The 13,066-nt window shown below is 40.8% G+C and overlaps 1 protein-coding gene across 2 annotated transcripts; it reads right to left on the bottom strand.

Annotated features, from left to right (window-relative positions):
- Nucleotides 1-6,419: 6,419 nt before the first annotated feature.
- Nucleotides 6,420-11,411, bottom strand: mnx2b (motor neuron and pancreas homeobox 2b). Of its 2 annotated transcripts, none has more exons than XM_079461545.1 (3): nt 10,693-11,411; nt 8,222-8,382; nt 6,420-8,128 (listed from the first exon to the last, which is right to left on the bottom strand). In XM_079461545.1, the coding sequence occupies exons 1-3, from the start codon at nt 11,123-11,125 to the stop codon at nt 7,775-7,777; spliced, it is 948 nt and encodes a 315-aa protein (XP_079317671.1). In that variant the 5' UTR covers nt 11,126-11,411; the 3' UTR covers nt 6,420-7,774. The 2 variants fall into 2 exon arrangements, with proteins under 2 accessions (XP_079317671.1, XP_079317672.1); XM_079461546.1 differs by having other exon boundaries at nt 8,222-8,379.
- Between the last annotated feature and the right edge of the window lie 1,655 nt (nt 11,412-13,066).

Genomic DNA, 13,066 nt, shown 5'->3' with positions numbered 1-13,066 from the left:
GGTTCACTTTGAAAATAAAACGTATTAACAAATCCAACCGCTGGGATTGTTCGGTCAATATATGTTTTTAGGAATATTAAACAAACGATTGTGTTTGTCCATATTTGATCTGTTCAACATTATAGCCAATGTTGCTAAGATGTTTAGTGTTTTTTAATGCATTTCTTTTCAGTTAATTGTGTTCTGTTTGTCTTTGCCCATCAATACTAACTCTCCAGTTAAATAGCGATTTATCTTTATTTATTTTTATTATTGTGCATCCAGTTGTTTTAACCCACAGTTGGGTAAAATAGAGACAAACACAATGGTTGTTTTAAAGGGATATTTTTAAAAGTTGAACTTATTCACCCTCTTGTCATTTTAAACCTGTATGGCTCTCTGTCTCGTGCAGAACACAACAGAAGAAATTGGTAACTGAACAACAGCGGTACCCATTCACTTCTATTGTATGGACACAAAACCAATGTAAGTCAATGGGTACCGCTGTTGTCCAGTTAAAATTTAAATTTTTGGGTAACTATCTCTTTAAATTAACCTCGATAATATCCATATCTGACGCAACCAGCATTTTTTATAGTGCCACTTATAAGAAGGCAGTCAGAAACCAGCTGGTCACAGAGTACTATACCAACACCATAAACCATCTCCTGCTTTATTGATTTGGCGATGAATCAATTAGTAAATTATTTAATTAGCCAGGGATTATGGGTCAATGTTGAGTGCCTTTGATCCTCTGTTTCTACAGGTCAGTAAATCACCTATCAGCCATGAAGAGAGAGTCTAGGAAAGATGGTGTAAATGCGTCGCATTGTGCATCACAGTAAAGTTCTGTGTATGATGAATCAAAATGCATCCGAGGGTTTACATGCAAACTTTGCATTTATTGCATGTGATTAACAACCATGGATTTACTATAATAAACTGTTACTTTTACAATTCTGTCATCATTCAGTCACTCGCGAATTGTTCCAAATGTGTATAAATGTCTTTCTGCTGATGAAGAATGTTAGCAACTGACATTTCTGAAAAAATGTAATGACAGTCAAAGGTGCCCCAGAACTTCTGCTTTCCCACATTACATTAAATATCTAATTTTGTGTTCAACAGAACCAAAAATGCTAACATTATATTTTCTACTATGGGAGTGAATGGTGTCCCAGAAATCTCAGTCGCTGACATTCTTCCAAATATCTTTGTGTGTGTTCATCAGAACAAAGGCCTGTGTACAGATAACTCAAGAGTCAGTAGACATCATTCAGTTTTGAAGAATCCCTTAAACTTTTCAGTTTTTACTAAAACTACTCGTATACAAATCAGTCTGTGCTTCACTTTTATTTAGTGTAATAGAACCATTGTTAACTTTTGTAAGGGTTCCCACGTGAAAACCGCCTGTAGCAATCTGTAGTATTTACTATTTTAAACTGTAGTCAAATTCCTAAACGTTTCCTTCAGTATTATTACAGTAGTGAATACTACAGTAGGCTACTGTAATGCGATGATAATCCGCTGCTGTGAGGCAAACACGGGACACTTTCTATATGAGATGATCCGCTGCTGCTGCTGCGAGGCAAACACGGGACACTTTCTATATGAGATGATCCGCTGCTGCTGCTGCGAGGCAAACACGGGACACTTTCTATATGAGATGATCCGCTGCTGCTGCTGTGAGGCAAACACGGGACACTTTCTATATGAGATGATCCGCTGCTGCTGCTGCTGTGAGGCAAACACAGGACACTTTCTATATGAGATGATCCGCTGCTGCTGCTGCGAGGCAAACACGGGACACTTTCTATATGAGATGATCCGCTGCTGCTGCTGCGAGGCAAACACGGGACACTTTCTATATGAGATGATCCGCTGCTGCTGCTGTGAGGCAAACACGGGACACTTTCTATATGAGATGATCCTCTGCTGCTGCTGTGAGGCAAACCATGACACTTTCTATATGAGATGATACCGCTGCTGCTGCTGTGAGGCAAACACGGGACACTTTCTATATAAGATGATCTGCTGCTGCTGCTGCTGTGAGGCAAACACGGGACACTTTCTATATGAGATGATCCGCTGCTGTGAGGCAAACACGGGACACTTTCTATATGAGATGATCCGCTGCTGCTGCTGCTGTGAGGCAAACACGGGACACTTTCTATATGAGATGATCCCGCTGCTGCTGCTGTGAGGCAAACACGGGACACTTTCTATATGAGATGATCCGCTGCTGTGAGGCAAACACGGGACACTTTCTATATGAGATGATCCGCTGCTGCTGCTGTGAGGCAAATGCGGGACACTTTCTATATGAGATGATCCGCTGCTGCTGCTGTGAGCCAAACACGGGACACTTTCTATATGAGATGATCCTCTGCTGCTGCTGTGAGGCAAACCATGACACTTTCTATATGAGATGATCCCGCTGCTGCTGCTGTGAGGCAAACACGGGACACTTTCTATATGAGATGATCCGCTGCTGCTGCTGCTGTGAGGCAAACACGGGACACTTTCTATATGAGATGATCCCGCTGCTGCTGCTGTGAGGCAAACACGGGACACTTTCTATATGAGATGATCCGCTGCTGTGAGGCAAACACGGGACACTTTCTATATGAGATGATCCGCTGCTGCTGCTGTGAGGCAAACGCGGGACACTTTCTATATGAGATGATCCGCTGCTGCTGCTGTGAGGCAAGCACGGGACACTTTCTATATGAGATGATCCGCTGCTGCTGCTGTGAGGCAAACACGGGACACTTTCTATATGAGATGATCCGCTGCTGCTGCTGCTGTGAGGCAAACACGGGACACTTTCTATATGAGATGATCCCGCTGCTGCTGCTGTGAGGCAAACACGGGACACTTTCTATATGAGATGATCCGCTGCTGTGAGGCAAACACGGGACACTTTCTATATGAGATGATCCGCTGCTGCTGCTGTGAGGCAAACGCGGGACACTTTCTATATGAGATGATCCGCTGCTGCTGCTGCGAGGCAAACACGGGACACTTTCTATATGAGATGATCCCGCTGCTGCTGCTGTGAGGCAAACACGGGACACTTTCTATATGAGATGATCCGCTGCTGCTGCTGTGAGGCAAACACGGGACACTTTCTATATGAGATGATCCGCTGCTGCTGCTGCTGTGAGGCAAACACGGGACACTTTCTATATGAGATGATCCGCTGCTGCTGCTGCGAGGCAAACACGGGACAATTTCTATCAGAGATGATCCGCTGCTGCTGCTGTGAGGCAAACACAGGACACTTTCTATATGAGATGATCCGCTGCTGCTGCTGTGAGGCAAACACGGGACACTTTCTATATGAGATGATCCGCTGCTGCTGCTGTGAGGCAAACACAGGACACTTTCTATATGAGATGATCCGCTGCTGCCGCTGTGAGGCAAACACAGGACACTTTCTATATGAGATGATCCGCTGCTGCTGCTGTGAGGCAAACACAGGACACTTTCTATATGAGATGATCCGCTGCTGCTGCTGTGAGGCAAACACGGGACACTTTCTATATGAGATGATCCGCTGCTGCTGCTGCGAGGCAAACACGGGACACTTTCTATATGAGATGATCCTCTGCTGCTGCTGTGAGGCAAACACGGGACACTTTCTATATGAGATGATCCTCTGCTGCTGCTGTGAGGCAAACACGGGACACTTTCTATATGAGATGATCCGCTGCTGCTGCTGCTGTGAGGCAAACACGGGACACTTTCTATCAGAGATGATCCGCTGCTGCTGCTGTGAGGCAAACACGGGACACTTTCTATATGAGATGATCCGCTGCTGCTGCTGTGAGGCAAACACGGGACACTTTCTATATGAGATGATCCGCTGCTGCTGCTGCGAGGCAAACACGGGACACTTTCTATATGAGATGATCCGCTGCTGCTGCTGTGAGGCAAAGACAGGACACTTTCTATATGAGATGATCCGCTGCTGCTGCTGTGAGGCAAACACGGGACACTTTCTATATGAGATGATCCGCTGCTTCTGCTGTGAGGCAAACACGGGACACTTTCTATATGAGATGATCCTCTGCTGCTGCTGTGAGGTAAACACGGGACACTTTCTATATGAGATGATCCGTTGCTTCTGCTGTGAGGCAAACACGGGACACTTTCTATATGAGATGATCCGCTGCTTCTGCTGTGAGGCAAATACGGGACACTTTCTATATGAGATGATCCTCTGCTGCTGCTGTGAGGCAAACCATGACACTTTCTATATGAGATGATCCCGCTGCTGCTGCTGTGAGGCAAACACGGGACACTTTCTATATGAGATGATCCGCTGCTGCTGCTGTGAGGCAAACACGGGACACTTTCTATATGAGATGATCCGCTGCTGCTGCTGTGAGGCAAACGCGGGACACTTTCTATATGAGATGATCCTCTGCTGCTGCTGTGAGGCAAACACGGGACACTTTCTATATGAGATGATCCGCTGCTGCTGCTGTGAGGCAAACACGGGACACTTTCTATATGAGATGATCCGCTGCTGCTGCTGTGAGGCAAACACGGGACACTTTCTATATGAGATGATCCGCTGCTGCTGCTGTGAGGCAAACACGGGACACTTTCTATATGAGATGATCCGCTGCTGCTGCTGTGAGGCAAACACGGGACACTTTCTATATGAGATGATCCGCTGCTGCTGCTGCTGTGAGGCAAACACGGGACACTTTCTATAGCTGCATCAGAATCACATCTCAAGGATGTGGACATTATTTATTGCGCAGGGAAAACAAACACGGCCTTTTGCTGACTCCTGGCCAATCATAATGATGGCGACGGCAAGCTGGTCGCTTATCTTGATTATTAAGCCACATTTCGCATCTGTTTGATAGATTTCCCGCAAGCATAATAAATGCCTGTCCCGAACACAACGTTGCCTTTAAAGAGAAAAGGCTCAAGGCTTTTTCAATAAACTTTATTACTCAAACTTGGCCTTTTTGCGCGCGTTTGGGTCTCGGCTGAAGACGCGACAGATGTGGATTTATGGGCCGGTTTCTCATTCCTTTACCTTCCCATTAGCTTAAGTGACACGACAGGACCGCGCAGAAATCTCAAGCAATACGGGTGATTGCTTTGAAAGATCACACAATCTGTTCATATTCCCGTAATGAGTCTGATTGATTAAACTACAGCGTATAAATATTTTACGGGGTCGTGTCGCTCAAGTTATTGCTCGTGATTTGTCGCGTTTAGTCGTTTTTATGCGGTTAAAAGTGACGGATCGGATCACGCAGCGTGACGTGACGTTTGCTCGTCGTGTTTAGAAAATAACATCGTGTCGTGTCACGCAATCTATAAAGGTTGAGCTTTACAACATTAAAGTCTTTTATGTATTATAAAGAGCAACGTTTGTTCCAGACTGTAATAAAAGACTAGATTGTGTTTTCTGAAGGAATCAAATACTAATAGAACCGCGATGCTTTGTTTCTTTTAAGGGACAATTCTGTCCTCGTTTATTGACCCTCGTGTGGTTGAAAACCTGTATCTGACACAAAAGAAGATACTTCGACATGTTGTTTGAGGATCAACCTTCCCCGCAATATCTTATATTTTGTGTTCTGAGGAAAAAAGAAAGTCGTACAGGTTTGGACTGACATGACGGTGAATAAAAGCTCAAATGTTTTTCATTTTTGGCTAAATCCTCCCTTTAAACGCGCAGTAACATGCACGCTGTCGTGTAAAATACAACCTCTTCTTTGTGTACGTCAGGAACCCTTTTCTTGACTTTGAAACCCTGCTGCTCTGAACACTCTTGAGCGTTTCATTGACAACGCGTTCACAACGCTCTCCATATAATCACCCTGAGGGAGCGTCGACAAATGACCACGCGTAAGATGAACCGTTCAATCTCTAAAAATGAGCAAAAAACAAACTGAAAGGCCGTCCTTGTTTCCAGGGTTTCCTCCTTGAGTTTTAACAAGACAGGGACAATAAGCCAGTTAAAAATGCATTTCATCATTGTATAAACACGCTGTCCTGTCGTTCTGCATTTAATCACCGTCGTCGCACAAACACCCAATAAAATGGCTGGTTTTAGTCACGCTCTCATCATTATGCTTTTGTGTGTTTTGGGTGACATCATCATCATGATCATCAGGAGGTTGGTTACATTACTCGCTCTTCATTAACTTAATTATTTCTCTATCAGTAAACTCGAGCGAATAATTCAGGTTTGAGAGTCGGGTTGTAAATAACCCATCGCAGGTTTATTCTCGTGTTAATCATCCTCGCTGCCAACAGATATGCCGCCGGACCTCAACGCCATTGACGCAAAAAAGCAGATCATATTCATTCATATACATTTAAAACAAATGGTCTCGAATTGGGGTAGGATTGAATGTTCTCATCATAGCCGAAAAAAGTGTATTCACACAGTCGTGTTCCTTTTGTTTATTTTCATCAGTTTACGACAACACAGACAAATACCACGTTTATACAACCGCGTGTTCAGCGTAAATGATTTAAATAACATTATAGACGACAGCAAACATGTTCTCAACACAGACACATGACTGAATATTCACAGGACGTGTTTCTATACAAATAAATATGTAGCACCTTAAATTCAAGCTCTCCAAGAGGTCAGACAGACATCGTTCAGTTCATTACTTCAATATATGATGATGTTATTTTTGTTGTAGTTCTTAAGAGGGGCTTGTAAATGGCTTGTAAACCACCAGGCAATAAAATCATCATTTTGACAGAGCTACATTTAGTCAACTCAATTCAATGTTATTTACGTTTTCCTTATATTAAATGTAAATATTTAGCTACTATTAAATGAAACATTTTACTAAACTGAGTGCTTGGCACAAAATATTCACAACATCTGATTCTATTTACAGAGAAACGAAATAAATGAAGAATGAACCTCCTGCTTTTCCTCGTTGTGGAACACTTGTACTCATCTTGGTGAAAAGTCAACAACCAAAATCAAACTAATCAGTAATCTAAATAATTTTCAGTCAAATCTATTATACATTTTTGATCAGTAGAATAATTATTGTAAAATGTAAGCAATAATTAGGATTCTTTCCCCCTTCTATTAAAAATTATATTATAATATTTTTCTTATTATTTTGTTTATTATGTTTTTTGTTTATTATGAAGAATATTTGTTTTGTTTAATAATTAGCATTTTTAGACAACATAATGGCATAAATGTAATATTTTTGCAATAATTATGATCTGTTTATTCTATTGAATATGATAGTATAGTATTTGTCCTAATACCATGACAGAGAGAAGTAAAATATTACTTTTTTAAGGACCGTTTAGCCTTTTTGAACCACATCTATTAGTGTTTTGTGCACATAGCAAGTGGGACGAGAGACAACGTGTTGTAACAAAAGTGTTGTAATCAATCAAACGTTGAACTGTTTCCAATACATTTCCTATGGTGGTCATTATTGACTGAGGACCACAAGTGTGATGATTTTCCAGTGCCACATAAGTCACCAAGTTTAGTACCATTGCCATAAAGTAAATAAAAAAAAGTTTTATGTTCATCAGCGACCAAAGAATAGCAGAGGGTTAATGTACATGTCTTCCTAAAAACATCATGTATGTTTGTTTGTCTGAATTGTAAGAACGTCCCCAGAGGCGATTATCAGTACAATTTTGGTTGATTCACTATTTCATCTGGGAGTGACAGCTATCACAGGACTGTATTAGATTGCTGTGAGTTCCTGCGGTCTGTTTTACAAACTCTATTTCAGCTTCCGCATCCTCTGAATCTGTCTTTTCATAACCCCGCCCCGATCTTCCTGTCAGCCCCAACCTCGTCCATGTCGTCATCGGAGAACGAGCTATCCGGGTGGTACGCCAGTTCAGCTGTGTGGTGCAGGAAATCTGTGGAGCGATGGATGTTCATGAACTTGTGTTTTTCTCCGTCTTCCTCATCATACTCTTCATCTTCCTCGTCGATATCTTCTTCCAGCTCATCCATACCTGAGGCCCGGCGGCCGTCTCTTCCTGGCCTCTCATTGGTCGACTTGGTTCCTCCCCGTTGGCGTTCGGCCTCGCCCTGAGCGGCCTGTTCTTTAGCCTTACGACTGCGTTTCCACTTCATCCGACGGTTCTGGAACCAGATCTTCACCTGGATACCCACACAATGACGGTTATCATATACATATGATAATATGGCATTGAAATATCTGATTTTGAGGAGAGTTCTGAGGGGATGCTTCACCTGTGTTTCAGTCAGCATGAGCGATGTGGCGACTTCGAAGCGTTTGGGTCGTGAGAGGTACTTGTTGAGTTTAAACTGGTTCTCGAGCTCCAGTAGCTGTTGACTGGTGAAAGCTGTGCGCGGCCTGCGACATTTTCCCATTAAACCAGACTGGGGTGCTGCTATAAGTCAAAAACAATCATCAATATATCTTAGCATCTAACAAACAGAAGACTGCACATAACATTAAAGTTATACTTCACAAAAAAATGAAAATTCTGTCATATTACTGTGAACACACAGGAATACATTTGGAAGATTATCAGATCTCGCCCCCCATGGACTGCCATAGCAGGGGAAATAAATACTATATGAGTCAACGGGGGTCAGATCTGACATTCTTCTCGGTTTCTTACTGTGTGTTCATCAGATCAAACACATGTATACAGGGTTGGACCGATCTTCTCGAGTTCATTTAACGTACAGCTTTAAACATGTAGAGACGCTGTTTGTGAGAAAATGATGATAGAATTTTTGGGTGAACTGTCCCTTTAACGACCAATGAAAAAGATTTAAAGAAACATTCTGTCATCATTTATTCCCCCTCCTGTGACTGTACACCTGTATGTGAGTCTTTCTTCAGTGGAACACAACAGAAGATATTTAGAGAAATGTCTCGGTGGTTTTGTGATGGAAGTCAATGGAGTTCAGTGTTGTTTGGTTACCAACATTCTTTCAAATATCTTCTTGTGTTGATCGGAGGCTTCAGTCACGTTTGCAAAATTTAAGACGTAGGGTTATGGTCGAGGCAAAGCTGTTAATAATACTGAAGTTCAACATAACTTTATATTGATCTTATTTCAACTTTAAACTGGCATAAACATTAAGCAGCATTTTTTCTTAAAGCCCACAGTAATGCTATTGAAAACCCTGTAAATCTGTTCCAAATTAATAACAGGCCTCTTGGGCCTCTATATAAAAATTAAGCACCATGAAGGCAAAAAGGACGTGAGCCGCTGTAATCCACGTCTAGATTATTTTTATGAGATTTTTGTCTCTTTTATATAAAGTCAAGGACTCGCAGGGTTGGAAAAGGAAGCCCAGAATTTGCAGCTATTATTTACCATAATAACTGTTCTGCAGCTTATTGTTGAACACAACGGATGGCGAGCCGAGCGGCCATAAAACCCAAGAGCAAGCCATTAACTTAATGAAAATTCAATGAACGCTTTTGGGATTTTATTGATGAACTGCAGTATGTTTGAGGCGTTTGTTTATTGTTTCTCTTTCGCACAAAGATAGGTTCCATCAACCTGACATTTATGGCTTTATAAAGAAGCCAAAAATAAAATTATATTATTGCTGTTTGGTATAAATCCTGGTAGCACGGTATAGATGATTGTTTAGTCAGAGAGACAACAAAATGACTTTATTGTTGAGTTGTCGTTTTCTTTAAGTACCTAAAGGTAAAATAATATTTTGATCATGTCTAAGCAGTGCTGTAATGTATATTGCACATGGTAAAATTAAGAATGCCTTTCAGAGAATGTCTAATATTTTTAAAAACTTATCTTAAATGTGAGCATTTTTACTTTATTTAAGGGCACCCAATTTTTATATATATATATATATATATATATAATCCAACAGATGTTCAACTCATTTTATCATGTGACCACCACAATTTCAGTTGAATAATCAAAGGTTAATAATTGATCATGAATACAGTAATTGCTCGGGCGAACCCCCTGTGTTTTAAGAGTGGCAGGTAAGAGTAACCATAGCCACCTCTCTCTCTCTCTCTCTCTCTCTCTCTGTTTGCACTTCTTTGATTACCCTGAAAAGGATTTTGTGGTCCTTCACAATATTTGCATACAATATGACAATAGCAATGATGCAACTCAACGAAGTCTTCGACAATAACATTATTTTGTGATGTGCACAAATAAATTCATATTAATATTGTGCAATTCACCAACTTTAAGTGTGACCTCATTCTATTGTCTGATGTATTTTTTCTGCACCAGACACACAAAGCTTTCTTCATTTTTAATACAAGACAATTAGTTTAGTTTCAATGCTTTCAACAAACACGGAACAAGATGTTTTTTTTAGATAATAAAACGCTCACCTATTTATTACAGTTCATAACACGTTAATAATATCATAACGTAAGACTTTATCATGCTTAGTAGCTCATTGGTTAATTGACATTCAAACAGAAATTGTGAACCCATATCTTGGTTAGTTTAATTTGTTTTTAGGCTTTGCACACATTTTAATACAGTAATCTTTTTAATTGTTATACAATGTTTGTTTTTGCAAAGTGTTACACACCCATCTAAGTGATTCCACTACATTTAGTCACTTGATAACTTTCATTAACAAGATTTAAAATGTGTTAACAACAGCTCTTTATATTTGAAGGCAAACTCTTACCGATCTGTTATTCAGGATATAACGTTTCACATATTTGTTTAAAGGCCACTCACAGGTGTAATCTGGAAGTCGTGGCAGCATGATCCCAGCTCGTATCCAGTGCTCCAGGGGTAAAGATCCAGCCATTGCCGCCGCCTTCAGCTGCTCCGGATACGGATGCATAAAACCCGAGTACGCAAAAGCGGGGTGCTGGCCTCCCAAAGCCGAGAGAGGGTACATGGGAGCTGAGTACATGCCCGGGATCGAGCCTTGGGGAAGAGACGCGAGTCCTGGGTGCGGGAGATTGAGCAGACCTGGTTTAGGTATGATTCCGGGTTGAAGGTGAAGCGTTGTCCCGCGTGGAGACGGAGTGTCCGCGCGCCTGCAGGACATCGGGCTGCCCGTCGGGCTGTCGCTACTGAGTCCGGGTGATAGTACTTCTCGGGTCCCTCTGTGTGTTTCTTCAGCCAGAAGGGCGTCGATCCGGAAGTTTTTCGATTTTTCCATCGCAAAACTTTTGAGTCGCTTGAAGTGGCCAGAAAGCAGTGTAGTGTGTGCGTTTTAAACTCGATTACGAGATGTCTTGAATCAATTAAAGAGCTGTCAAATATATGATCCCCTGATGTCTACCCATTTGGATCCCACCCAATGAGACGCCAAATATTCTTGCGTATTCCCAAAAATGTACGCGCGCATTAAAGTGTCTCGAAATGAAATCCAGAACTCGTTCCTGTGGCTCTGAGTCTCTGTGAATCAGCATCGCTTTCATCCAGTGTTCTCTGAACTTTCCTGCGAGATGCCATCTCAGTCAGAACGCCTGCGTGCGCGCTCATTGGCTGCAGACGAGTTGATCGCTTGACAGTTTTCTAATCAGCTAAGCGTACTGTAGTAGTGTCTCACTGAGGTCGTTTCCTCACCACCTGCAAAAGATTGAAACTAAAGACCTCATTCACTGTATCGTTCATTTGATTCAACACTGTTAAAAGACTCCCTGAACAATTATTAAACCATCATCATATATAGATATAGATATAAAATAAATGATGAATTATTTAAACGAACAAAATCAAATATGGAATTTTGTATGTATTTTATTAATAATTATTACGAATCTAATCATTTTACGCCTAATCAAATTGAACGACTTTAAGTTACATATACATAGTCCATAAATGAATGCATGACATCGCCGAATTGTTCATGTTAGAGACAGTGTGTTGAATTTTACATTAAACGATATTTTCTGTAATAAAAGGCTTTGATTTAATAAATGATAAGTTTTCTCTTTCCCAACATAATAATAACACGTTCACTCTTAATGTTAGAATGAACACAAACAGCGTCTCTATATGTTTAAAGCTGTCCGTTAAATGAACTCAAGGAAACTGATATTTCTCTGTTATTTCGATTATTTCGAATCGATTATTTTTTTAGCTTTTCGACTCAATAAATGCGTCTTAAAGTAAATATTCATTCAGACACCGCAAAGAGTATATATGGAATATTACTTCGAAATCGAGGCCAAAAATGGTAATATCGGAAAGAGTGCAGGCTGTGTGAAATATTCAATCTATTTAACACATTCATTCAGGTCATGAACTGACCGTCGTAAACATGCAATAAATCGAGAGGAAATGAATTGATATCCAGGATTCCTTTTTTAAATGTTGGCGGGGATGAATAAAAACTCTTGTGATTATCATGACCTGAGGAAATGGAAGCGGGTCACCACTCTTGATTACTGTCTGTCTGTCTGTCTGTCTGTCTGTCTGTGGTGCTCATGTGCGCAGACTAGACATCATAGCCATACCTGATCCCGAATAGCTCAATTATATTTCATATATTAATGACATATTTTTAAAACAAAACTTCTGTTACTTAAGCCCATTTGATTATTATATAATGTTTTAGATTTTAATTTATTGAACGTTGTTTTTTAACGTGTACCATTTAATGTGTGCCACTGCCTGTTATGTTCTATCAATGAAATATTGTGAAAAGTAGTGCTACAGGAATACAGTTGGAAACGAATTTGGTCATACATTTATTTGACTTGATTCACCACAAAAACAGAAAAAACATAAATGAACAAAATAAAAAAATGCAAACACATTTAGGCCTATACGGAGATGTGTTTCTAATCATGCATTTTGAATACAAAAAAAAGAAGAATATTTCTAGCAAGTGTTGCACTAGGATCAAGTGGTCAAGTGCTCTCCACAGATTCAACATCCTCTCCGGCTGCTTTTATGAATTAAAAGTCATTGAAACAAACGGGCCGCTGGTCAATCCATCATTGGCACCCGTGACAGATGCGCGCGCATTCAATCAGAGCAATGACTGACACCTCTGAAATAACATATTTATTTATTATTTTCATATTTATTCATGTGTATGTTCTGCACGGACTGTATGTAGATCACACAGTGCAGTTTTACATCAAAGTCA

This window comes from Barbatula barbatula (assembly GCF_947034865.1).
Source record: "Barbatula barbatula genome assembly, chromosome: 8".
Classification (NCBI taxonomy): domain Eukaryota; kingdom Metazoa; phylum Chordata; class Actinopteri; order Cypriniformes; family Nemacheilidae; genus Barbatula; species Barbatula barbatula.
This window is presented reverse-complemented; position numbering and strand designations above follow the sequence as displayed.